The sequence below is a fragment of the Neodiprion pinetum genome, chromosome 7, assembly GCF_021155775.2.
Source record: "Neodiprion pinetum isolate iyNeoPine1 chromosome 7, iyNeoPine1.2, whole genome shotgun sequence".
Lineage (NCBI taxonomy): Eukaryota > Metazoa > Arthropoda > Insecta > Hymenoptera > Diprionidae > Neodiprion > Neodiprion pinetum.
Window position 1 is genome coordinate 8,686,837 of NC_060238.1, and position 25,012 is coordinate 8,711,848.

At 38.9% G+C, this 25,012-nt stretch overlaps 1 protein-coding gene across 1 annotated transcript in view; it reads right to left on the bottom strand.

Annotated features, from left to right (window-relative positions):
- The window catches only part of kl-2 (dynein heavy chain 2, axonemal kl-2), a 1,019,064-nt gene that overhangs the window by 25,009 nt on the left and 969,043 nt on the right, over nt 1-25,012 (bottom strand). Inside the window, exons 57-63 of the mRNA XM_069137782.1 lie at nt 21,046-21,195; nt 20,851-20,983; nt 20,421-20,765; nt 10,268-10,540; nt 7,168-7,512; nt 6,670-6,804; nt 5,850-6,126 (exon numbers count right to left, since the gene is read on the bottom strand). Of these exons, the coding sequence (XP_068993883.1) occupies nt 5,850-6,126; nt 6,670-6,804; nt 7,168-7,512; nt 10,268-10,540; nt 20,421-20,765; nt 20,851-20,983; nt 21,046-21,195 (1,658 nt within the window). The remainder of the gene's footprint in view (nt 1-5,849; nt 6,127-6,669; nt 6,805-7,167; nt 7,513-10,267; nt 10,541-20,420; nt 20,766-20,850; nt 20,984-21,045; nt 21,196-25,012) is intronic.

A 25,012-nucleotide genomic window follows, 5' to 3' on the forward strand; every position in this document is an offset into this window, starting at 1 on the left:
CATGATAGCCGTTGAACAATTTATAACAACGATCGTCTTTCAGGCCGATAAAGATGCAGCGTCGTAGCCGCGGTCTCGGCCGCGGTGCTCGCGCGCTGCATGCCGAACGCAACTTCATACGCTTGGCAGACGACCTTCGCGGTATCTTATTAGTGGCAGACTATTATTTTTGTGTTTGCTGATATAAAAAGAAGCATTTCAATCAATTTCATCCTTGCGGGCATAAATTTTTTTACTATTTTTTTTGCGCTTACTTGCGTGGGTGGCAGACGAATTTTGTTGCGGAATTTAGGTGGCAGACGATGATTTCTAAGCTTCTTATGTTTCAACTGGTACGTAAAATCAGTTTCGCGTATGCGGCTATAAATTTTTTATGTCGATTTTTTGCTGCAATTGTAACCCTCCTGTAACCCCCTGTCGCGGGGGTGCGCCGGCAGACGTTCAGATTATTATTATACGTTACAAACATAACTCATACAAAAAAAATGAAGCTTGCAAAAATGACCCGGAAATTTCTGTCGTTAACTCCCGGACTAGACGGAATCAATCACTGTGATATTATGACGTTATAATATACGCGTTAAAATCCGTTAAATTAATTTTCTTTCGAAATTGCAAACGCGTGTTGCGCCCCCCTTGCTATTTCTCTACGCCCCACCAGGGGGGTGCGCCACACCGGTTGGGAAGTCCTTACCTAGAGGGTTAAGTCGTCGTGTGCGAGACCGCTCCGCGCGTGACAGGCTCACGCCGGCGTCCCAAGTTTGCAATTTGTCACTCAGACTATTACTTTACTCGGCCCACCACTTCAAAACCCCGATAACGAAATTTTATTTTCCGACTTTGGGCAAGAGATTTAGGTTTCCATCCCACTGTGCGTTACAGTATGGCTATACGCACTCAACAATAAGCAAGGTACAGTGCGTTGGAGTTCACTGAATCAAGTTGTTGTATAATAAACAAGCTGGAAAAATAGGTTTTCCTTGACATTTGTTATCACCGTGAAAAGGAAGGGAAGAGTCTTGTTGGTCTCTCCGACAAACTTCCGTGGTGATCTCGAAAATGTCCGGGTGAAAATCTGAAACTGATAGGACTAGGCAGCCGAATAAAAAAAATTAAAACAAAATTGAAAAAACGTTTCAGAAAGACAAGTTATTTATACATTTTTTCTCAATAAACATTCAAACTGAGAAAAACATAATCGTTTATTTGTAAAAACTAACATGAAGGAAAAATTATATATTTGTCGCTAAAACATTCAAAATTGATTCATTTCAGGTAAAGCCGCGAGTTCGAATTAAACGGAACATGGCAGTTTTTTGGTTTCATCATTTTGTTGTGAAATCCTGCAAGATTTAGATTTTTTATCGAACCGTTTCTAAAATCATCCGAGTTTGTCATACAAACCCATAGGCTTTATTGGCCGACAACTTCGGTTGAAACATTTACTTAAACATATGTAAATGTGATGAAGTTATTCTTCAGCGATAATTGCAGATTTTAATTCTTTTGAATGAAACATCCGGTGAGACTAATAAGACTTCGTTTAAACCAAAATCATCTTCTACACAGTAATGGGCTGTCCATATACCACGTATCTACTTTGCGAGGGGAGGGCTCTCAGTCTGATATACCTGGTTTTACTATTGTTCTACTACATTTTTATCAACTCACTTTTTTGTCTGTTTGTATTTTGGTTGTATATTCGATACAAATTTTGCGATCGATTTTAAACTGATTTCCCTATGAACTAGAAACCTGAAACTTCAAACATAGCTCAGAACTGGAAGACAATGCAATATTAAATTATGTTCAGTACAAATTTTGCAATCAATTTCAAACTATATATGGTGCATTCCATGACATCTCGATCAAGATTCTAAGTCGATAACTCAAATTGGTTTTATAATTTTTCGTATGAAAGTATATAACGAAAAACGTAATCGCAAGTTTTTCAACATTTTTCGACCGAGCGTATCTGAAGTATAATTTAAAAACTAGAAAAAAACCCACATTTTACAATCTGAAAGAATTTAGAAAAATCTTATAAAATATAACAAATTGTTTCATACCTATTAGAAGATGGAGGTTTCATAACTTCAAAAGATACATAAGACGGCAAAAAAGTCATCATTATTGGATTGCATTTTTGACATAAGAATAAACGTGAAAGCTCATTATAATATCGGCCGAAAAATGTCTATTTAGAGAGTTATAAGGATTCAAATATATTATGATAGTATAAATATTATCATAATAAAATGCAATCCAATAATAATAATTTTCTATCAATTTTTCTCATTTAACTTCTAAAGTTATGAAATGTCCATTTTCGAGTACTTGTAAAAAATTTTGCTATTTATCATAAGGATTTTCTGAATCTATTCAGATTTTAGAAAGTAGGGGTTTTCAAGTTTTTAATTCATAATTTAGATACGCTGTGTCGAAAAATTTCTAAAAAATCACGATTGCGTCGTTTGTCATGCACTTTCAGACAAATGTTTATAAAACCTGTCTGAGATATAAATTTATAATCTTCATCGAGATGTTATGCCCCATACAAGTATTTTTTAACGGTCAGCTGTTCCACACACGAGACTTGAGGATGACACGACGACCACCGACGGATATCGAAGGTAGCCGAAGACTAATGTACACGACAATAGCCGACAGAGACATAAGGTAGTCGAAGACGTTAGACGAAGTCGACCAAGGACAGACGAAGACGGCAGGCGTGATCAGTGACGCATACTGTCAAAAGACTCACTACAAGTGTCCTAAAAAGAATAACCCGCTAACTGTAACCCACGGATGTGTACGAGACTTTTCATAATCAAAGAGTAATAAAAATAAACGAACACGTATTTCGGCTTATCCGTAAACCTCGAACGCTTCCGAAAACATAACGATTAATGTTTTGATGCCGCTTTATGAGTCCAATCGCGCGGACCGTGCTCAAGTGGATCAGTGGCGCAGTGGTTAGAATTACAAGTTCGAGTTGTTACATCTCGTGTTCAACTCCCGACAAATTTTTGTTTCTTTCATTCATTCATTAAAGTATGCTTCACAAATGTTCTTTATTTTATTGATAAATATAAGAACACTATATTTAAATTACAATTCATCATTCCAAAGCAATTGTCCGTTATTCCAAAATATGTAACAGGGTATTAGGCTTAAAAATAATTGGAAATAACAAATGATTGATAGCATGTATCTTGATTTTTGCGTGGATTGTTAGAATATTATAATTCAAGAGAATCCGGTGCATTCCTCTGAGTGATACCTATCATAAAAACATGATAAACATAAAAATTCTGTACTCCGCTAGAGCACGGTGAGCGAGCGGACTCATGGAGGGGCGTCGAAACCTTAATCGTTATTTTCTCGGAAACTGTATGGTGTTTATGGATAAGCCGAAATACGTGTTCTTTCATTTTTATTATCTTTTCATTCAGCGAAGTCTCGTGCAAATCCGTGGATTACAGTTGACGAGTTCTCCCCGTAAGCAGCGACCTCAACTTTGCCACATGCCTCTGTCATAGTCTCATCAGGATGTTTAAAATCGATTGCACAATTTCATACACGCTGTCGAGTACAGAGGGGCTCTAGTTAATTGATCAATCTGACACACCCGACCAAGATTCATCAGGCCTGATAACCGTAACGTTGGAGTGAAAACGATATCTCTAGTTCTACGGACATAATTTCGCTACAGTGGTGACACGGCTCATATCGCAGCTGAAGCAAGTTTTCGATCTTGCATTGCAACGTTCGTCAAGTATGAGTTGAAGTCTATGAGGTATGGGGGTTGAACGCGTGTAAACGAAGGATTGACATGTCGACATACCCTATGATTCGTGAGATTGAATAACCAGCATTTGCTGTTAGAATCTAGTGGTTCTCGGTACATCGTTCCCCACTTCTTCACAGATAGTGGATTCCGTGAGATCGAGTATCGAGCTCGAGCGCCTCCTTAGGTGTGCTTCGTCCGTGCCACTGCCGCCCGGCGATAATCGACCCTAGACATAAGGTCAGTCTCTGTGCAGTCCCGAGCATCCAGAACAAACCGCAAATCTTTGAACTGCCTTCTGTATTTCCGACGCGGACTCTGTGTACCGGGTGTAAATGATCAACGTCTCGCGTTTCGGTGTTGAACGCGTAGTTGTTGTACCCAGGCCTCTGCCGAACGTAGGGGCTCACGCTTCGAGGATCGAATCTCGGGTTAGGACTCGAACACCCACAGCAGTAAGTGTGGTACACCATCGTTGGTAGGCTGTCCATACTCGCGGCTACTGTGCTTCAGGGAAAAATAATCGGCCGTATAGTACCTGACGATCCAAGGGGCTATTGCGGGTCGTACTTGCGAAGATGGAAACGCCTGATATCTACTTTAGTCGGCGCCCGAGTCACAAGTGCCCACTTGCTTCTAAGCCGTTCGACCACCCCAGCTCGGCGCGCGTACTCGCTGCCACGCATGCGCAGCACATGTTCATTTTTGCCCCGCTTGGGCAGCCTCGCTCGGTGGACATACTCGCTACTGCGCAAGCGCAGCACACGTTCGCAATCCACTACCCCTAGACGGGAATACGATGCAGCAGCACTTCGCTCACAAAGACGTAAAACCGTACTACCTCACATCTGGCTTGCTTTTGATGTGAGTGTACGGTCCTCCAGCCGTCTCTTCCTCAGGAATATGCTAAGACCGCATCATCAACTCGTAGACTTATCCATTGTGGGCTCCTACGGACTCTTGTTCACCATGCAATTTACAAACAATTTCTCCGCATCACGGAACTCACGAATTACTGAGAGCTGAGAAAAACACGTCGTCCTACTCTCTCGTCCTCGTTTCTCCACTACCTTACGCATACGATTTATCTGCTGAAACTCTTGCGACATAGAGAGGGTTTATCAGGTTTTGTCGGTTGGCAACACACACAGAAGACTAAAATGCAGAAAATAATTATTCAAGTAACATTTTTTTCTTTAATTCACTACATTCTTAAAAGGAACTAAGAAGTAAAAAATAGTGGTATAAAACGAAAAACGTGGGACGCAAGCAATAAATAATAGTGAAGAGTATAGAAAATAGCTGTCATTGTGAAAACTTACACACCAGTTCATATCATTTGCAATCCAATAAAATTCGTACTGACTTATTGTTAGGTGAACTATTCATGCATCAATTATCTATTGCATGCGCCCCGCGTTTTTCATTTTATACTATTATTTTATACTTCTCAGTCTATTCGAAAACGTGGTATATAAAATAAAAAAATGTTACTCCAAGTAATTATAATGGATGCATTTTAATTCATTTTTCGCAGTCACAGTTTTGAATGACGTGCCTTTGTAATACGCCCATTTGAAACTCAATTCAATTAACACGAAAAAGCTCATAACAATTTTTTCCTGTTGATAATGACTTGCATGTGTGGCTAGTATCGGCATTTGTTCCTTTGGACGTCTTGGAGGAATAATATTGCAAAAATGTACTTGTTTATTAGTTTTTTAATTTAAGAAATTTTTTTTAAAGCACTTACCTTCCTCAGTGGGGTGAGGGGATATTGACTGTAGGCGACATGGGAGGGTTCAAAATGTACAAAGTCGACCTACGAAGTTTATGGACAGCCCCTGCGTGATATTTTTGATAGCTTCGATCAAAAGTCAAACAGGTTTATATACTACTTTATAGTTTACATTTTCTCAAATCAATTTCGGTTGCTGGCAGGAATACACTTTGTTGGGTGTTGATACGCCGACGTACATGTAGAAATTTATCTGGAGCCGTATATTTGAGATGCTACCGAAAAAAGTTAAAAATACAGGAGCAAAGGAAGTATATATACCTCAAAATCGGAATCATTGAAGCTATATATGACGTTCCATCCTAACTGCTGAAATTTCTTTCGCTCTAGAAGCATTGAATGGAAAAAGACCAAAGCAAACAGGAGCTTCTTATATTTTGCTTTTGCAGCACACATGTCAAATTGAGTTTCCGTTATCAAGTGGTAAAGACGTTTCATATTAGCTTTTATTCCCTTGGGTGGCTCTGTTGTCATTTTTATTCCAGCTTGTAAAATCGATATAGGAAATTCTGGAGAAGGACTGGAACTCAGCCAAAGTCTGTAAAATTTTAAATCCATGGAATTATTGATACATTCTACTCGTACCAAAGTGCTCAAAACTTCATCAAATACTATAGTCAGGTAGTATCGTTAAATATGCCTCCGAATGAACTCACTTACAACTGGTCATAAACTTTCAACATGGTCAGATACTGATGGTGTGTACGCATTTACCACTCATGCCATTTTCTGATAGCATACACAAAAACAACATATTTATGTGCTAAAAATCTTGTTCTCATGCACCTACTTTAAGCAAGTATCAAACGCTACGAAAAATAATTTTTATTCAGTGTTTTGATCTAAAGATTTTTATAGGTCTAGAACGGATTGAAGCTGCCATGTTTTTTACACTTTTTTGAACTCAGGAATCAAGTATATTATCAAACAAAATTTTTACTAGATACTCAAAAGAAAGGCATGAAAATCATGATTTTGAAAATCAGAATTATTCTTATGAATATTTTCTACTAAACAGTGTTTGAACTATGCTATCCATATATTGCCTTGTACCACAAATACTTATGCAAACCATTTTTACCTGAACTTGGGATGTAATATTGTACTCGTTTGAAGTGTTTCTACAATTTTGTCCAATTTCGGCATCCAACTAAGAGACAAATGACAATTTGCTAAAAATACCCAAGCTCCTTCTAGGGCACCAAGTTGTATCATTCTGAAAATAATAGTGTATGGTGAAATTCAGTACGTTATGTCTCTGGAGTAATATTGCCCATGGGCAAATTTTAATGCAGTTATTAATAATTCAATGAATCGTGACCTATCACGGTATACAGGTCACACTTATTCTTAAGTTATGAGTAACGGAGACTGCGGTTGCATCTGTCACTATTCTGTATTCGAGTATAAGTGATTTGTGAAATATTTACTTACATTGACTACACTGAATTAGTGTGCGCTTGATAGATCTCTAACGGGAAATTATCTAAGCATATGAGATTTTAGATCGAAACTCTTTGGGATATGCTATATTACGATCATCAAGGTATCTTTATAATTCACCATATAGCTCACGTACTTTGTTGCGATCGGTGCCTGGCCTTGGCCCAGCGACAATGTCATGAATTTGGCCGACATATCCTGGTTTTCAGCAAGTTGCATCAAAGTACTGGTTGGATCAACGCCAGGAGATAATACAAAAATCAATGGAGTTTGCGCAGTAGAATCTTCCAGCACAGCCTTCATATCAAGTACGGGTGGTTCCACAAATCTTTGCCCAAGATTATTTACAATGAATGATGTAATGCAAAACGAAATTCTATCGGAACGGCAACTTCGTACGAATAACATTCGTTGGAACTCATTGCAAGTGTCGTCCCACTCTCCTACTAGTGGAGCGACTTCTGGCTCGGTGTTCATATACCTGTAGAAATTTAGCGTAAAGGTAAACATAGATTCACAGCAGAATCGGCGTAAAAATCATTTCCCTGATGCTGCAAGAAATGCTGTCACTAAAACCCATACCTCAACATTTTGGGAAAGTACAATTGTGCACGAAGCATAATTTGTATCCATATTAGCTAAAATAACGTAATTACTGATTTCTGTATACAAAGCCGAAGACAAATATTCGAAATAATATGCGGAATTTTTGGTGTCAATGGTCCAAAAAGAATAAATAAAACATATGACTTTTCGGCTCTGTGAAGGGGGCTCTCTTCGGAACTGCAAATATATTGTACAATCTGAACATATATCGGCTAATACAACTAACTATAGCAAAAGTAGAGAAACAATTTATAAAAATAACAATACTGACATAAATTACAAAACAAAAGAATATAGTAACTGGCGACTGAAGTTTAACAAACATCAAGCTCAGTTCCAACGTCCATGTCCGAACGAAGAGATAGTTGATACTAACAATAAGATTTGTGCTATAGAAAACCTCATCGCGATTTTGCACAAGCGTATATTGTTAGTTTTTTTCAAGACTTAACATCATAGTTTACAGTAGTTATTTTTCAAATATAAACGCAGTAACGTTGCCAAGCTTGATAGTAACATTGACCACATAGTTAATTGTAAAGAGAAGTGTTGTGATGTTAATAACAACGGAAATGAAATTGTCCCTAGAACTGGTTGATAAATTTAGTAAACACTTTAATACTAGATGACGTAGCGAAAGTGATATGCTTGAGCGCGAAACACGGTGTCAAATAAGCAAAGACAACATCCCAGTTATTTATCTCATAGTAGATTCTGAACCTAACATTCACCTTATAGAACAAGAAGTACGGGTAGAGATATTAACACCTTTGCTAATTGTACGTGCAGATTTTCGTGACCCGAGGAGATATATGAGTGAGGAATTCGTAGAGGAAGGTCAATTTTAACTGGAGAAAAATCGTTAAGGTTTCGGTTGGGCCCAGCCAGCCATCATCAGGCTATTTATTGGAAAAAAGAACAAAAAAAAAAAAACAACGTATATAATTACAGAGAAATTAGTAGGTGCTCATCGAGCATAAACATGTTGAGAAACAGTTCACTGCATTCTGTACGCATTACCAAGAACGAAATAATAAGAACAGTGAAACCTGTGACATTTTACGAATCGATCGCACGCTCTGATGTTTCCGCGCATCAAACGTTTGCATATATTCAAAGCATGCAACCTTTATTTTCAAACCTGTTTACTCCGCCCGTTTCAAAAGTTAAGATTTCAAAAAAAGATGAATAAATAAATAATTTAATAAATGAATAAATTAACCGTCTGTAATAGTCTACTTTTCAAAGAACAAATATCAGATCGTATGGTGCAATTCGTCCAGGTCGCACTCGGTCGGTAAAGCACATTGAATTAGAAGCCCCCTTGTATATCTACTTGCTGCATTCATTCTACCTACAATGAGGGATTGGAACGACTTGGATAAAGATTGGTGTCTGTTCTTCCTTTTTACGGTAAGATTTAGGATTACACGCTTGTAATGAGTTCTGGAGAAGTCGGATAACGTTAAATGTATTTTATGGTCGTTGACGACATTAGCTTACTTTCGGACGTGAGTGGTCGACAGTTGCGATATTCATTTATTTTGTGACTTATGTAAGTCACTTTTTTACGTTTCTCTCTCCTTTTGCTAGAGTTACGTGCACTTAATGATACATGTTTGTTTATTTCTTTCTACACTTGTGACACCGAAAATTCTACAAATAATTTAGATGGGATTGAGATCTTATTTTCTTCTACACTGAAAATAATTTCTGTGTCACACATGAGTTACGCGACAAAAATTATTCCTGTAATAAAATTACCACTCATTGCGGGAAACCCTTTCTGACCAGATTTTCTCACGTAACAAAAAAGTGTTCGATTATTTTTGTTCCGCGTTGAAAGTGGTATTGCTTTGTTTGTGGTATCTTTACGTTGGGAAAGTGTATTGTCCGATAATCATCAAAATAAGTGATAGCTTACTTAATCGGAATTACTAACTGTAGCGTCCTCCCAAAGGGACAAGCAAGTAAACTTTTAACCCCGTTAAACACTTATGCTGGAAAGTAGCTCATTTTTTTTCATGGCCTACTAAATTATATGCGAAATAATATGTGTACCTAGTAAAAATATTTTTTTGGCAATTTCTTTGTCGTTGTTTAATTATTACTTTGACATGAAACAACTTTTCATTTAACCTGTAAGCGTAGTTGTTTGAATAACACTAGTGCATGTGTACAAAAATCGGTAAATTATGATATCAAGTTTTTTATAAAAAATGGATTTCCACAAAAATATCAATTTGCAGAATCATCGTTTACATTTGCTATTAGCTTGAAGTGTTACAGCATCGATTGGTATCATTCGATCAACAACTAATAATAAGTAAAAAATGTGAGACACAAACAGATGAGCCGCGAATACTAATTAATGGATACTACTACGAAAGTACCACTACTCTTTAACAGAGTTACTCTTATAAAAAGAAGTGCTAGATGTTGAATAATACTTCCCGTAAATTTTATGGTGTTTACATCAGAATTTTTATCAGTGTAATTTGTATCCGGCATCAACTGTTCTGTGTATCGTAATGAGACTGCAAACGCTTTGTACTCTGATTAGATGATCATCGATTTACAAAAAAAAGTACATAGCTAATAAATATAATTAAATATTGAGCGTTAATCACCAATTATGCCATTCCCTTGGGAATTGTTCGAAGGATGCCGCCACACCATGAAATCCTGGAATCTTGTCTAGCTCAGTGATGTTATCCCAAGATTCATCAGTTAACCATGTTACAGGCTTATCAGGTTGATTTTCTTTGTCCACGACGATACCCCCTTTCAATAAGAAAGCGTATTCACCTCGCACAACTTTTCCTTGAGCATCCAAAATTTTGATGCACGTATTGAACGAAAATAATAACTTGTGTTGTTCAAAAAGACCTCGGCAGGTGTTCCTGCAGTTAGAAATCGTAACATTCGCTGTCAAGTCATCGTAATCAAGCTCAAGAACTAATTATATTTTATACATATATGTTTTATTCCAGTATGAAATATTAGTCTTGCTGATTCAAATATTGATGTGAATTAAAAATGGTTTGTTTTATAACAATTTGTTTATTTTCTAAATACCTAAAATTTGTTACGATTACTTTTAGAAACTATTTCTTTGCTATTTGAGCGCTGATTTCAAGTACGATAGTGATTTTTTCGGAATTTTTCAACACATGGCTTAATCGTGCTGATGTTTGTCAAAATATGCGTATTCTGACTAGTTTCAAATAGTACGAGAGTTTGGTAAACAAAATTTCACCTGAAAACACTAGATTGGTTTTGAAAATGACAATGGTCCAAAGTTCGCTGTGACTTGTTATTTTCAGTTACATACAGGGTAATTTTTTAGGTTGGGTAAAACACACATTGAGAAAAAACAATATCGTACCGATCGATTTTGCCTTTTTACTATTTCGCAAGTCAACCGTCACTTTTTTGTGAAGGTTACCTACTTGTATACGATTTACATTGAGCTACGTAGCTCGAGTGTGCAAATTTTAATCTGGGATTTATTTAACATAATTGTGCTTATACTTTGATAGAAAGATATATGGTATGAAAGGGATAAGTTATGGCGAATGGACTACACAAAATAAGGTGAGGGGTTGCATATGTTACGCCCCGACGTACCGCTTTGACGTACCTTTTTCAAAATTCCATTTCATTTCATTTCTTTAATTTCTTCAATGCACAGATATTATTTCATAAAAATCTCATATTCTAATAACGGCGAGTTCCACCCCTCCTGGCAAAAGTCACGTAGAAACCAACAATGATCCCTAGTATAAGGTTCAAATTTGTTTCTTATAACTGGTACCAAGAACTGAGATAAGAGACTGCTGAGCTAGTAACAGCGGAGCTCAGCCTAATAATACCTTTCTTTTTGAGGCAAAATTATCATTAATATTTAGCATAAACTATTCATCCATTGTGAACTAAAATAAAATGGATTACCTATTAAGATGTATGGATGAATGTGTGAACGTTGTACGTACGAACGTTGTAAATATCTCTTGTTCATATCTTTAATATGTCACCGACGAGATTGAGAATCGTCGGAACACCGTCGAAGAGCGTGAAGTAACGCTGACCGTGTGGATTTGGGCACTGGGAGGTCGCCCTCGCGCCTCATTGACTAATTACCGTTGTAACTTATCACAACTGCAGCTTCTTGGACCCTCAGGACCAAGCAGCCATGTCTTTCGTCTGTCAAGTCGCGAAGTGCGTGGACGTCAACCCGTATCAGCCCTTCTTGAGTGATAGTAGCGTTCGGAAAATCTTAGTTGCGACCGGCCTAAGGTCTCTTGCTAATCCGTCAACTCGAGAATTCATATTATCTTGTGATTTGAAAAGGCTCACTATCTCCTACCTTCTAAATTCTTTCCTGTTCTCTACTATTTCTTAAATCTTTGAGAATAGACATTTCTATGATATTCCGTTTTCATCAAAATAAATCAAGTTCGGCCCAGATTCAATCCAGATATGGTAATATTAAGCATTTACTTTAATAATCAAGAACTTTATTACTTACGTGAAATAATAATTTTAATAATAATAACACAAACCATTTCATATCAAAACCGCGAGTGAAACATTTGGACATTTATTGTGGAAAGTAACTTTTGATAATCAAGACTGAGGGACCGGGTTCATCATTTTCAATATCATCCATCAACCCTTCCGATCTCGAGGTGAGGCCCTGCTCCAGAAATACCACTGACGCAGACCCACACAATCCGACGGCTCTCAATCTCGCCGAACTACACATCTAAAGATAAGTCAATCCGAGTGCTAATCTTCAACATTGAACGAATTCTTGTTTTCACCCTTCTAATCAAAATTTACTATCATAGTATTCATTCAAAAGTAAGACTAGAGCTGGTGGTTAGCTTCACTACCCCCAGTAAGATTAAACGTATTGTTTCCAAGATTTAAGCACAATCCGATATAACAGCAACAAGAATTGGTGTCCAGCTATAGACAATCCCTTGGGAATTTAGAGAGTTATTCTCCAGTCATCAGCTCGACTCCCACTTTATAATTAATTTAAGATAATATAAAAAGAGAGATACAATATCGAATAATCACGACCAGCTAGTTATAACCATCGTTCAGGATAGATGTTCTTGGTACCAAATAATAATATCCTTTAGAATAGAATAACACACGATTTGTATAAACTCAAACACTTTATAAATTGTTACTTTCGGCTCTTATGTCATTAGCACCATTGATTGTCACCAGACATTTCAATCACCAAATCGAAACAGAATATACCTTATCTTCTACCAGTTAAATCATTTCAAACCATTTATTTTGAACGACGACCTTTTCCCATTTTTATTATTATAAATTAGCCTCAATCATTTGAGCAAACCTCACAAACCTGTACAGGGACTATAGCAACACGATCCTACAAATTACCGGCTTATCGAGAGGTAGGTCTTTCTTAGTTTTAATTTTTATTCATTGTGGTTACATGGGAGCATCTTTGATTATTCATTAATCATTAACTACCACCGCTCAGGACACGCACACCCCCACGTAACACATGTGTTCAAATACAAAATTGTGTACATTACGGTAAGGATATAGATTAGTGTGAAATCAAGGAAAATAGATCAGTGAAAGAAACGAGAATATAATAATAGTAGAAATATCTTGAACACTAAGTTTCTATTCATGCTGGCTAGCTCTAAGTAGAAATTTGGCAGATCAAAGAAACATAAAAAAAATTATTACCAATATTGTACGAGACCAGAAAAAGCAGACAAATAATTATGACAAGTTCGTATTCAGGGAAGTGAAAGTTTGATATTACTCGTAGATTTGCAATTTGGTGACGAACCTACCGTAAAACATGAAGTACAGACAATAGATTGATTCAGAAACGATATCGACGAGTTTGATGTTCGTGACCGTTTATTACACAACTCTACATAAAAAATTTTCGTCCGTTTCCTAAAATTAATTCATGATTTTTCTTTTCATTATGCTCCAAAATAAAGGAAAAGTACCCATATTCCATATAAAGTTTGCTTTGTAGTAGTTTTGATAGTAATACATTCTTTTCAGTTATCGTAGAAATATTAAATAGTTCTGGTACATTTAAAAAGACCGCAAAAAAAAAGGTTGAAACAGTTTTAAAGCAGTAGTCTCTGGATTTTTAGGGAATAAAAAAGATGAAAATGACCAAGAGCTAGTTGAAAGTATGTTAAAAAACTTTATAACCATGAGTTGCAGAATGTCTCTAAAAGTACATATGCTGCATGCTTATTTAGATAAATTTGAAAACAACATGGAGGCATACTCAGAAGAACAAGGAGAACATTTTCATCACGATATTATGAAGTTCGAACAACGTTATCAGAGCCAATATATCGAAAATATGATGGGATACATTTGGGGTTTAGTGAAAAAAAGTACTTATGAACATGAAAGAAAAAGTAATAGCGTTCACTTTCAAACTTTTTTCCACTATTTTGTAATTTGATATGATAGTAAAAGTTGGTAAAAATTACATACAAATATATTTGTTTCGAGTTACCAATAAATAAAAATTTTAACTATGGATTTTCTAAAATACACTTCAACCGTTCTCCTGGATAGAAAAGCAAACTTTTTCAGGGCCTATATATTTTTTTCATCCAACTATCGATAAATCTATCGAAATTTCATACCCTCTTATCAAAGTAAAAATTCGTGTTGGGCTGTGTTACATAAGTTAATTTTCGTTGGGTGAAACAGTCAAGGATGAAAAGATGCACTCCACAATGAAATTATGCTTTTATTTCGACGTTTCGGCAGGACCCCGCCTGCCATCATCAGGTTTCTTTAAATAAATAACAGATTTTACGTATAAAGTTTTAAATTACATTGTTGCACAAAAATACCACTAATAAATATTCTTCATAAGTCGTCATATACACATAAAATATTCAAACTTACATTTTTAGACATTCCTTAGCTCTTACAATGTTTCTTACATGGTGTTTCAGAAGGAAGTGACTATCCATTTGTCATTTTGACATTCCTAAAGTTATTTATAACAACAAAGTTTGAATGTCATACATTTGTCTACGTGATTGTTGGTGTACTGACACTTTTTTTTATATGACCTTCAATACTGTGACGTAGATTTTTCCTGCTCGTCGGTCACTTGGAGAAAATGACCGAGAACTTACCGCGTGCACAATAATTTGGCGTCCACGATGTACCCTGGAACTAAAAACAATATCGCGAAATTTTGTTGGGCGCCTGGCGTGATTATCACGCCTCGAAATCGTTAGTGCGCTATGCCCCGGCAATATGCTCGGTAGCTTAGTACCGCGGAGAGGGCAGAGGTAATTTTTGGAGAGAAAGAGACACTCGAAAACCACACGCTACTTAACAAAAGAAGTAAAATAAAATCTTATATTTCACATTAGCGGTGATACAAAAACAAAAAAAAATAATCCAAAAGTCGCTCGTCGCGATTCTAAAAGTAAACAGAAAATTACACGTAACCTACACTAGTCCTTACTCTACTGAGCTTGCGGCTCCCTAACTGAAATGTCACTTAACAATTACAAAATCTCCATACGCTATTCTCAATTTGCAAATTCGCCATTTTTCCTCAATAGCGATAATTGCTCGAAACCGAAACCAAAACTACTTTCTCGACGGTGCGCCGTCGGGCTACCGAACAGACGGCGTCCTCAATCTCACCCGAGATCTCACCCGACTCGGAGCTTCGACGCTACCGCGAGCTGCCTTAAATTTAAACGTGACAACTTAACATAACCTAAAGCTTATTTCCTATTCATTTCAAGTAAACAAATCCTTATTAAAAAAAAAAAAAAAAAAAACGGCAGCCTAACTAAGCGCAAGCGCACTAAATGTAACCTCAACTAAACACAAAATCTCAAGGTAACGCAACTCAATTAACATCATATTAACTAAACGGCACGGAACTGAGCGCAAGCGCAACTAAACGTAATCGAAATTATACGTTATCGCAATGCATCCGAAATGAAACCTTCTCAAAATCCTCGAAAACGTTATTCGCTAATCCGAGCACTCCAATTTGGCTCTTCCCGACCTACTCGAGAGGTGACACTGAAAAACCCGATAACGCGGCTCGACCCGGTACAGTGGAATTCGGCTATACCTAATTTCAAAAACGAGAGAGACTCAACTAAGACCCGTGACTCAACTTTCGCAAGAACTCAAAATTTACTCTACTCTAACACACGTACTCAGGCTACGGTCATCAAGCAAAAGAATCGGCAAAAGAATTTCGAGTACTTTTCTACAACGCAAATCCAAAACGGCTATCCGTTACTCGGCAAGCCTTTTCGTAATTATGCTCAAAATTCAATCGCGGGGATAGAAGCAGCGCTCACCTTCTACATCCTTGCAACCCCCTTTCCATTCCCCTCGTGATTTTTGGGCGACTCCATTACTTCGCGAAACTCCCCAAAACGTGACTATTTATCACGACCGCCAGAACTAGAGTGGTCTCAAAAACCTACGACCTGCCGCAACACGGATCTCGATACGCCATCCCATACGTGACGTCATACCCACAAGAATACGCAATAATCGATCCGTCATCGATTTCGTCGATTGCGCAACTCGACGCGCACCTTTAATAGCATCGTGGCGCAGAACTTAACGCTAGATCGCAATCTCGTCCTCCGCGCAGCTTCATGACGTCTTGGTGGTGAGCATGGTACTTCCTTGCCGCTAGTCGGTCTGTCGCAAGTTCGCTAGTCAATTGTTGGCGGGGTGAAGGAGGAGAGGCTGCGGCGCGCTGGCCGCCAGCGGGAATTGCGTCGACCTTGTATTTCCGCGATGCGGGGATCTGCGTTGGCTCTCCCTCCACAGCTTCGACAGCCTTCCTGCGCAATTGTCGCTAGTCCGCCACTTCGCAATTTCCTCGAATTCGTTGCCGACTTCTGCCTGATGCCGTTATAGCTCGAAAAATAAAAAAATTAGCCGTCACGGGACGCCTGGCAGATGTGAAACATCGACATTATTTTGTAAAATTGAAATTAATTATAATTAATAATCAATTTAAAAAAATTAAAATTAATTAAAATTAATAATCAATTAAAAAAAATACATATAAGTGTTAAAGGAAGCTAAAATAAAAATCAGTATAATTTTACATTTACTGGCGTTAAAACACACCAAATATACGCGTGCTTAATGCACAGATAAATGCACACTTTAATTATAAAAATATAATTAACTTACTGACGACTTGATAGTGTGCCATCGGGTGATTTTGCTTTTTTTTGCAGGAGGCTGATCACTTTCACTCTCTAAATTATTACTGTCAGACATTTTATTATCAGAATAATTTGTTTTCAAGTAAAACACAGGTTATGTGTACTGTAGTAAACAAAAACAAAACACTGTATACACTCCGGGAGTATACAATGCACAGTCGATTGCGCACGGCGACGCGTCGCCACACCGTACTACCATCATATAGCGTGGCGACGCGTCGCCACGGCTTGCGTCGCCACGCCAGAAATCTGTTTTACGTGCGGCTATAGATGTTTCACATCAAAAAATAAAATAAAAAACCTGAAATATCTTACGCTATTCGCTAAGATGTCCCCTCTCGTAGTTTCGGATGCGTGACTCTAGTCCTGGCGCTCTTTTGCAGAGACTTCGCGACGCAATTTCGGAAATTCCTAAATTTTGGTTCCGCCCAGGGTTCAGGGAGCCCCTTGTAACGGGCATCAAAAATGCCACGTTACAATACATCTTTTTTTTTCAAGTTATATAATGTCGGCGTGAAGGTGACTGAAGTTATCAATGTCAGTTCTTTTGTTGACAGTATTATTTTTTGATATGTGTATCATTTATTTTAAAATCTTTTCGTGCCAGTTTGTCTCTCTTTCTAAGATTTTTCATTTTCAAAATTGAACATTTGCTCTTCTACCAATGCATGATACGCTAATGCCGATATGTCTGGATCATGTGTTTTTATATCATGTTTATGATTCTTTTCCTTAAATGATCCTTTTTTTTGAATATTGCGAAGATTGGCCTATGTCGCATTTTCCACAATCTATACAGTTAATCTTATAGATAATATTAGTTCGAAGTCCAATCTTTCAACAAAAAAGCACACGCAACAATTCTGGTATCGAGGTAAAGAACTGAATTATTTTCAGTTTTCACATCGCAGCATTGTTTTAGTGGAAGTTTGCTCAAAAAGACATGTATCCTTCTTTCTTGAAATAACAGCCGGATTAAGCACTTCCATTTGAACAACCTTCTTAATTGTTTCAATTGCACCTTGGTACGTGGGCCAGCGTTGCCAACATTACGGTATCATCCGTAAATTTATGGATTTTGTGTGTGACCTACGGATTGTTGATACATTTTGATCTGACCTCTGATTTTCATATTAGTGGGTCTGAACTATAGTTGAGGTGAGTTCGTCATTCGTGAGTGCGGATATGTCGGCGGTGCGAATGACAAAGTGCGCGCTCGTATGAACGTCCGTGCCCAACAGTATCTAACTTTAGACTGTTTTCTTTTCTTAAGTACGACAAGTACACGCAGTAGGTAAGAAAATTTTTTCAACAATAGTAAAAAACTTAATTATTCAGGTTTGTTGGCTTTACTATCATAAGTACTGTTGAATACTTAAAGTGGATGAGAGGGATCATTACTGAGGGGAACCTTTCCTTTTTTCCCCAAATTCTGCTTGTTTGCATTCCACTATTACGACAAAATCATTATTATACTAGTCAGTGAAGAGAGGACGATCCATCAAACAACTTTTATGATCCTTGTAGGTCACAGGTAAAAGAGGTGACGTTTTTGAAGCATTGAGACTTCTACAATTTCTCAATTAATGATAACAGTAATTTATAATTGCCGCTGGTGTTTGCACAGAATATTCTGGCCCTCAATTCTTACTATCTCTACTTCTTGATGCCGCACTTTCATTATGCGATGCCAGTGTTTTTCGATGAAGAAAATTCCAATATAATCCAATTTCATCTGCATTATAGCTGTTTTCAGCGAAAAATTGATTTTCTCTGGTATAATCATTTAATTCTGCTATAAATCTTTTGAGAGATTCGGTATCGCTCGAAATTTTTTTTCTTTGCATGGAGAGTTGTCTAATCTCGTGACGTTTTTAAATCCATCCCGCCACCCAGGGCTTACCTTGAAGGATGCTGGACCCTGTATCTTTTAATGAATATTTGTCCTTTTTTGCGTAGGATGGGAATAATAACTGGTTCATCGAGCAATCACTTCTGAGGAAACCACAAGTATACCGCATCATCAAGCTTTGTATTTTATGCAGTTATCTTCAATTTTTTCACATTCAAATCCATATAACTACATACTTTTACTGTGGACAAAATGACTTCGCTTATAAATTTTAAATTGGTGATTGCGCTACTCGTCACACTGTATTCTCCGGGTTATCGTTTGGCATTGCATTGCTGTTGATCTCCGTTAATATGTTGACCTTATCTAAATGAACTAGTATTCTACGCTTTTTATTTGATGGCGTTTTTGCTTAAGAAAACGAACACAACACATATAAATACGTCAAGCAGGCCCGAGGTTTTCACGGCGACATTTGTTGACATTGCTACGTTACTGATACGAGTCAGGGCAATGTGTCGCTTCTAGGCATCAAGGTAGTGTTCTGGTTTCGAGGACTAAAAAATGTAATTTTTGGCGATTTTTGTCGACACGAGGAGAAATGATGAAGCTTCTTAAAATTTAGAGTGTATTTTAACGCAATCGATGAAAGTCAAATTTCAATTTAAAATGTGAAACGATTCCGTTTCTTTATTTCAGTGTAGAACGCACATATTTTCGCGTTCATCTCCTCCGAAAGGCATGTAGATTAGGGCGGTTATGCTCTTTTTTTTGGATAAAAGACGCCTAGGCTCAAATTTCGATCGACGTAAATGATACGCCCACATCTTACGATTTACAAGACGTCAAATTTTGTAGATTTTGAATGATTCCATGCTTTCATGGGAATCTTCACTTCGAAAAACATCAAAGACCACGAAAAAAATCGATTTTGTATGCACTAAATATACAAAAAATTTCTGGGGGTCCGTAAGTTTGACTAGGGCACCCCTTTGAAGAAACTTTAACAATAGTACTTAAAACAACATCTGTATAGTTCAACAACCAAAAAAAAAAAAGATCAGTGACTGGAATCAAAACCAAACATTGTCCGAAATTTTGAAAACAAGATGAAAATCTGCGAAATAGTGCAAAGTCTCGACCTTTCTGAGACCACTACACAGTAGGCCCGGAGTCTCGGAAATACGGGAAAAAGGGAAATGATTATCGGATTAACATAAAAATCTTAACTTGTTGGTTTTTGAGCGTACTGATTTCAAATCTGACATTACAAATCGGAAATTCAAAAAAGTCGACTTAATATAGTGGCCACAAATGTAAAGTTCGATTTGGTTCGCACAAAAATCTATACTTGTGATTCACTCGACCACTGATTTCAAATCTGACATTGAAAATAGTCAATTCAAAATAACTGATCCAATATGGCAACCAAAATTGTTAGTTCAATGTGGCCACGAGTATGGTGAAATACAGTTAAATTTTTACAAAATCCATAGGGTCAACACAAAAGTGAATAAATGCTTAGGAAACTGCCGCTATTAAATGCATAACCATGTTGAAATCACTGTGTTTATTTGTTATTTAAACTAGTTTGCTCATTCACTAGTGCAGTCACCCTAAGTTAAGTTACGGTAGCTTTAAGTTGTTTTCGCTTACCTATATAATGCATATGTGTGGTATTCGTTCAAAATACTAATTCGATCAGCCAGCTTAGGACTTTTTTGACTTTTATCGATGGAAACCATAAATAAAGAAATGTATGCGTCCAGAGAGAATTGGTACATTGGATCGATGTGACTCATATCATTGAGAATGAAAAACAGTATAGCTGCTCGCTTTGAACATGGACGATATCCTTCCCGTGCTGCATCTATCTCAACCTCTGTTTTTTCTGAAGTAACTAATGATTGTTGAACAGTTATCGACGTAACTTTGGAAACCTGTAATGTATTCAACAGGTCCAAATCATCAAGTAATGATCCAGACGAGATACCCAGTAGCCTGAAAAAAAAAATTGTCAATGCAGCATAATCATATTAACACGACAGATGTTCCAATTATATTGATAAGATTCGAAGTCATTTACGAGAGAATTTTATCTTCGAGATCCTTGAGAGTACGTTTTCCAGCTGCTATTGTTATCACAAGGTTGTCCTTTTGTTCTTCTAATTGTGGTTTTTCTTTTCTTACAACAATTCCTAAGAGCTGAGCTTCCAAGCCTAAAAAGTGAAAGCGTTTGAAGAATGCCAAATCTCAATGTTTGATCACACAGCTATTTTACCTTGTTCTTTAATAGCAAAGTTGCATAATGTAGTTTTAGTTGATACTTCAGGAGCGTAATGAGGATTTGGAAGTTTCGTAGTAATAATCAATCTGAACTTGTTATTGTAGTTGATTAATTTGTCGTTGAACTTGATCATGATCAAATCACCTGTGAGAAAGATTCAAAATGAATGAAAATTTTTGTAGGTAAAAACTCAACGGAATCATGACAAATATGCTCTACAAAATTCAGTCCGTGAATCCTACACTGTCATTATAAGTTCAACGTGTAAATATTTGTCCAAAAATAATACGGGCACATGAAAGAAAAGTGTCTTGGCCGGCAATCTAGACCACTATGTAACATAGATAACCTGTAATATAGTTAGAACCTAAACACTAACATACCCATCTTTGTAATATCCAGTTCATGACATATATAAGTACGTTAAAAAATATCTAGGTGCTACGTTTCGCGTCATTGCAGAATAAAGTTTTATTATTGAATAAACTACGATGTTGGCTAGGCGAATAAATGAAACTCGTGAGTTGCTCCAAATTAGTTCAGGTTTATTTTAATAGAAAATTGAATCACTCTGATTGACATGTACAAGAGAGAACTTAGATATCAAAATGTTTAAAGAATATAATATCAAGTAGGCGCTGTCGAAGGCAGCGTACGTAGCTCAGCGTGACGGAGCGAGGACTGACTCCGCAGCGAAGCCAGGCGGCCGTACGACTCCAGAGAGGAGCTGCGCGCGCAGCGGCGGACCGTGCTCACAGCTCAGTAACAGCAGCAGAAAATCCAACAAACCGCCCGCCTCGTTCCGTGAACGAAAGTAGATGTCCAAATGCCGCCCGCCAAAGCCAGACTCGTTTAGCGGCGAGAACCATTTGGCCTCGCAGGATCGGCGAGTGGGATGAGAGCCAACTTAACGATAGGTCTGACGTATTCGCCAGTTGCAGCACGAACGGTCACGGTGCGGACGTTCCCATCAGGTCCCGGATGAACTTGAATTACGCGTCCCAAAGGCCATCTGCCATTGACACGTAACAAACTCGGATCCAAGATGAAAACTAAATCCCCGACCTTTGAGTTGGGGCGCTGACGCAACCATCTTTGGCGTTGTTGTAGCGTGTTTAAATACTCTCGGCTCCATCTTTTCCACAACTCGTCCCGCATTGCTTTCACAAGCTTCCAGTGAGTCAAGTGGTCTAGATTGCTGTAATCTGCAGGAACTTCGGGTATCGACCCAAGGTGTCTTCCAACTAGCAGATGGCCAGCTGTTAAAACTTCTAGATCATCGAGATCGCTAGAGAGCGGAGAGAGAGGCCGGCGATTCAGTACGGCTTCAATACCGATAAGCAACGTGGAAAACTCTTCATGTGTCAAATTTCTTGGGCCGGCAACTCAATTGAGATGTCTTTTGAAGGACTTCACGCCAGCTTCCCACAGCCCTCCGAAGTGAGGAGCAGCAGGGGGAATAAATTCCCAAGTGATACCTTCAGTGGCGAGAGCGTCTGCAACCTGATCCCAATTGAGAGACCGGAGAGCTTGTTTCATCTCACGGTCCGCACGATGTAAGTGCGTGGCGTTGTCGCTCCAAATTTCTTTAGGTTTGCCACGTCGCTTGGTAAATCGTTCCAATGCCGCTTGAAGGCTTTCTGTTGTGAGGTCACCAACGAGTTCCAAGTGCACTCCTTTTGACCGAAGGCACACAAATACGGCAACATATCCTTTGGTTGCACGACAACCGCGACCTTTGGCCGCAAGAACGTTAAATGGGCCTGCATAGTCAACACCGGTGTAAGCGAAGGGATCACTCGGAATGACGCGCTCTGGAGGCAGGGGAGCCATAACTTGTTCCAATGGGCGGGCAGAAGAGCGGATGCAGATCACGCAATTTTGGATGAAAGTCCGAATTTTTCTTTTGCCACCGATGATCCACGCTCGACGAACGACTTGGACGTATGCTGATCGAAAGCCCCCGTGAAGTGATTTCTCGTGCGCCCAGTTGATGATCAGCCAAGCCAGATGATCAGTGCCAGACAATATTGGTGGGTGACGTTCATCGTAGGATAGTAGGGAGTGCTGCAAGCGTCCACCTACGCGAAGAATGCCCTTGGAATCAACGTGAGCGGCTAATCCTCGTAGCACGCTGCGATTGGGAAGATTGTTCCCGCTCCGAAGACTCGCAATTTCAGAAGCAAAGTATTGGCTTTGACTGAGTTGAACGCATGCGAGAAAGGCTTCGTGAAGCTCAACGGCAGTCATGGGCCCCAGAACAACGGCAGTGGGCGTGCGTTGAAGCCGAATTCGTATCCAACGACGTAATCTCACTAGGAATCGCAGCAGAGTCAGTAGCCTTGAAAATTTGTTTACGAAAGATGGATTCAAGTTCAGATTCTCGCAAACGGTGGTAGCATGGCTGGTCACTGCTTCTGGAGTAGGATGTGACGGGATCTCTTTCCAAGTAGACGGATTTGAGAGCCAGGTGGGTCCGTCAAACCATGAACGTTCGTGCAAGAGTTGAGTCAATTCAGCTCCTCGTGTGGCGACGTCTACTGGATTTAATTCGCTGAATACATGTCTCCAAGCGGCGCGGGGAAACGTTTCTTGTATCTGATTCACGTAGTTGTCCACCAGCGAATTGCCGACAGGCTCGTCCGAGCAAATCCAATGAAGGGCGATTTTAGAGTCGGTCCAAGCGTAGCAATTGTCATTGGAAATCTTTAAATCTTCGGCTACAGTTCTTAGTAATTTCACAGCTATTAGAGCTGCTCTTAATTCCAGTCGTGGAATAGTCATTCGAGGCTCGGTTTGTTCCTTAGGACGCAAGCTTTTGATTGAAGCCAGTTTGGTCTTGGCTATTAACAATGCAGTATGAACGGATGGATCTTGAGAAACTCTAATGTATACAGCTGCAGCCATTGCACGGCGACTGGCGTCAGAGAAGGCGTGCAGTTCTACAGCATGCCCAGGTGAGGTCTTTAACCAACGAGGAATACTGACTTCCGAAATCCGTCCCAAGTTTTCTTTGAAACTGTCCCAGCGCCTTGACATTGACGCCGGTAACGGTTGATCCCAATCCAGACCAGCCCGCCACAGATCCTGCATCAACATTTTGGCCAATAAAGTGACGGGTGCAAGCCATCCACATGGATCAAAGATGCTTGCGACCGCGGCAAGTATCTCGCGTTTTGTGCGTTGCACAGGCGCGAGTTGTGGTGGAGCCAAACGAAAGTTGTCAGCCTGAGGATCCCAGTGAATTCCCAGCTCATTTACAGGTCCGTCTTCACCGATACGAACCCATGATGGACGCAAACACATTTCCGGAGGCAGATCTTGTAGAAGCTCGGGAGTGTTGGCAACCCACTTGCGAAGGGGAAAGCCTCCTGCTTGGGCGAGTTGGATCATTTGGTCTCGCAATCGCAGGGCATCTGGAATATTATCGGCACCAGAGAAAATGTCGTCGATGTACCTCTCGTGGAGTAAAGCTCTCGCTGCATCCTCACGACCCTCCTTTTCGTCGTCACATAATTGTTTCATCACCCTAAGAGCGAGGTAGGGCGCGCATGACGTGCCATAAGTGACGATGAGGAGCTGATAATGCTTGACAGGTAAATCCTCGTGAGGGCTCCAAACAATTCGTTGTAAGTTTAAGTGCTCCTTTGCTATGCGTATTTGACGGTACATCATTTGAGCGTCAGTACTAAAGGCGATTTGATAAATACGCCATATAACTAACACGCGCCACAAGGTGGTCTGGAGTTTAGGGCCGGTGTACAGAACGTCATTCAAACTGTACCCACTAGACGTAGACCGTGATGCATTGAATACTACGCGCAGCTTCTGTACGAGATCTCCTCTCTGCCAAATCCCATGAAAAGGTATGTAGTATATCGGTGAGTCAGTTTGATGTATTTCTTCTTCAGGTAGCTCTCTCATGTGGCCACATCTTAAATACTCGTTCATAAAATTTATG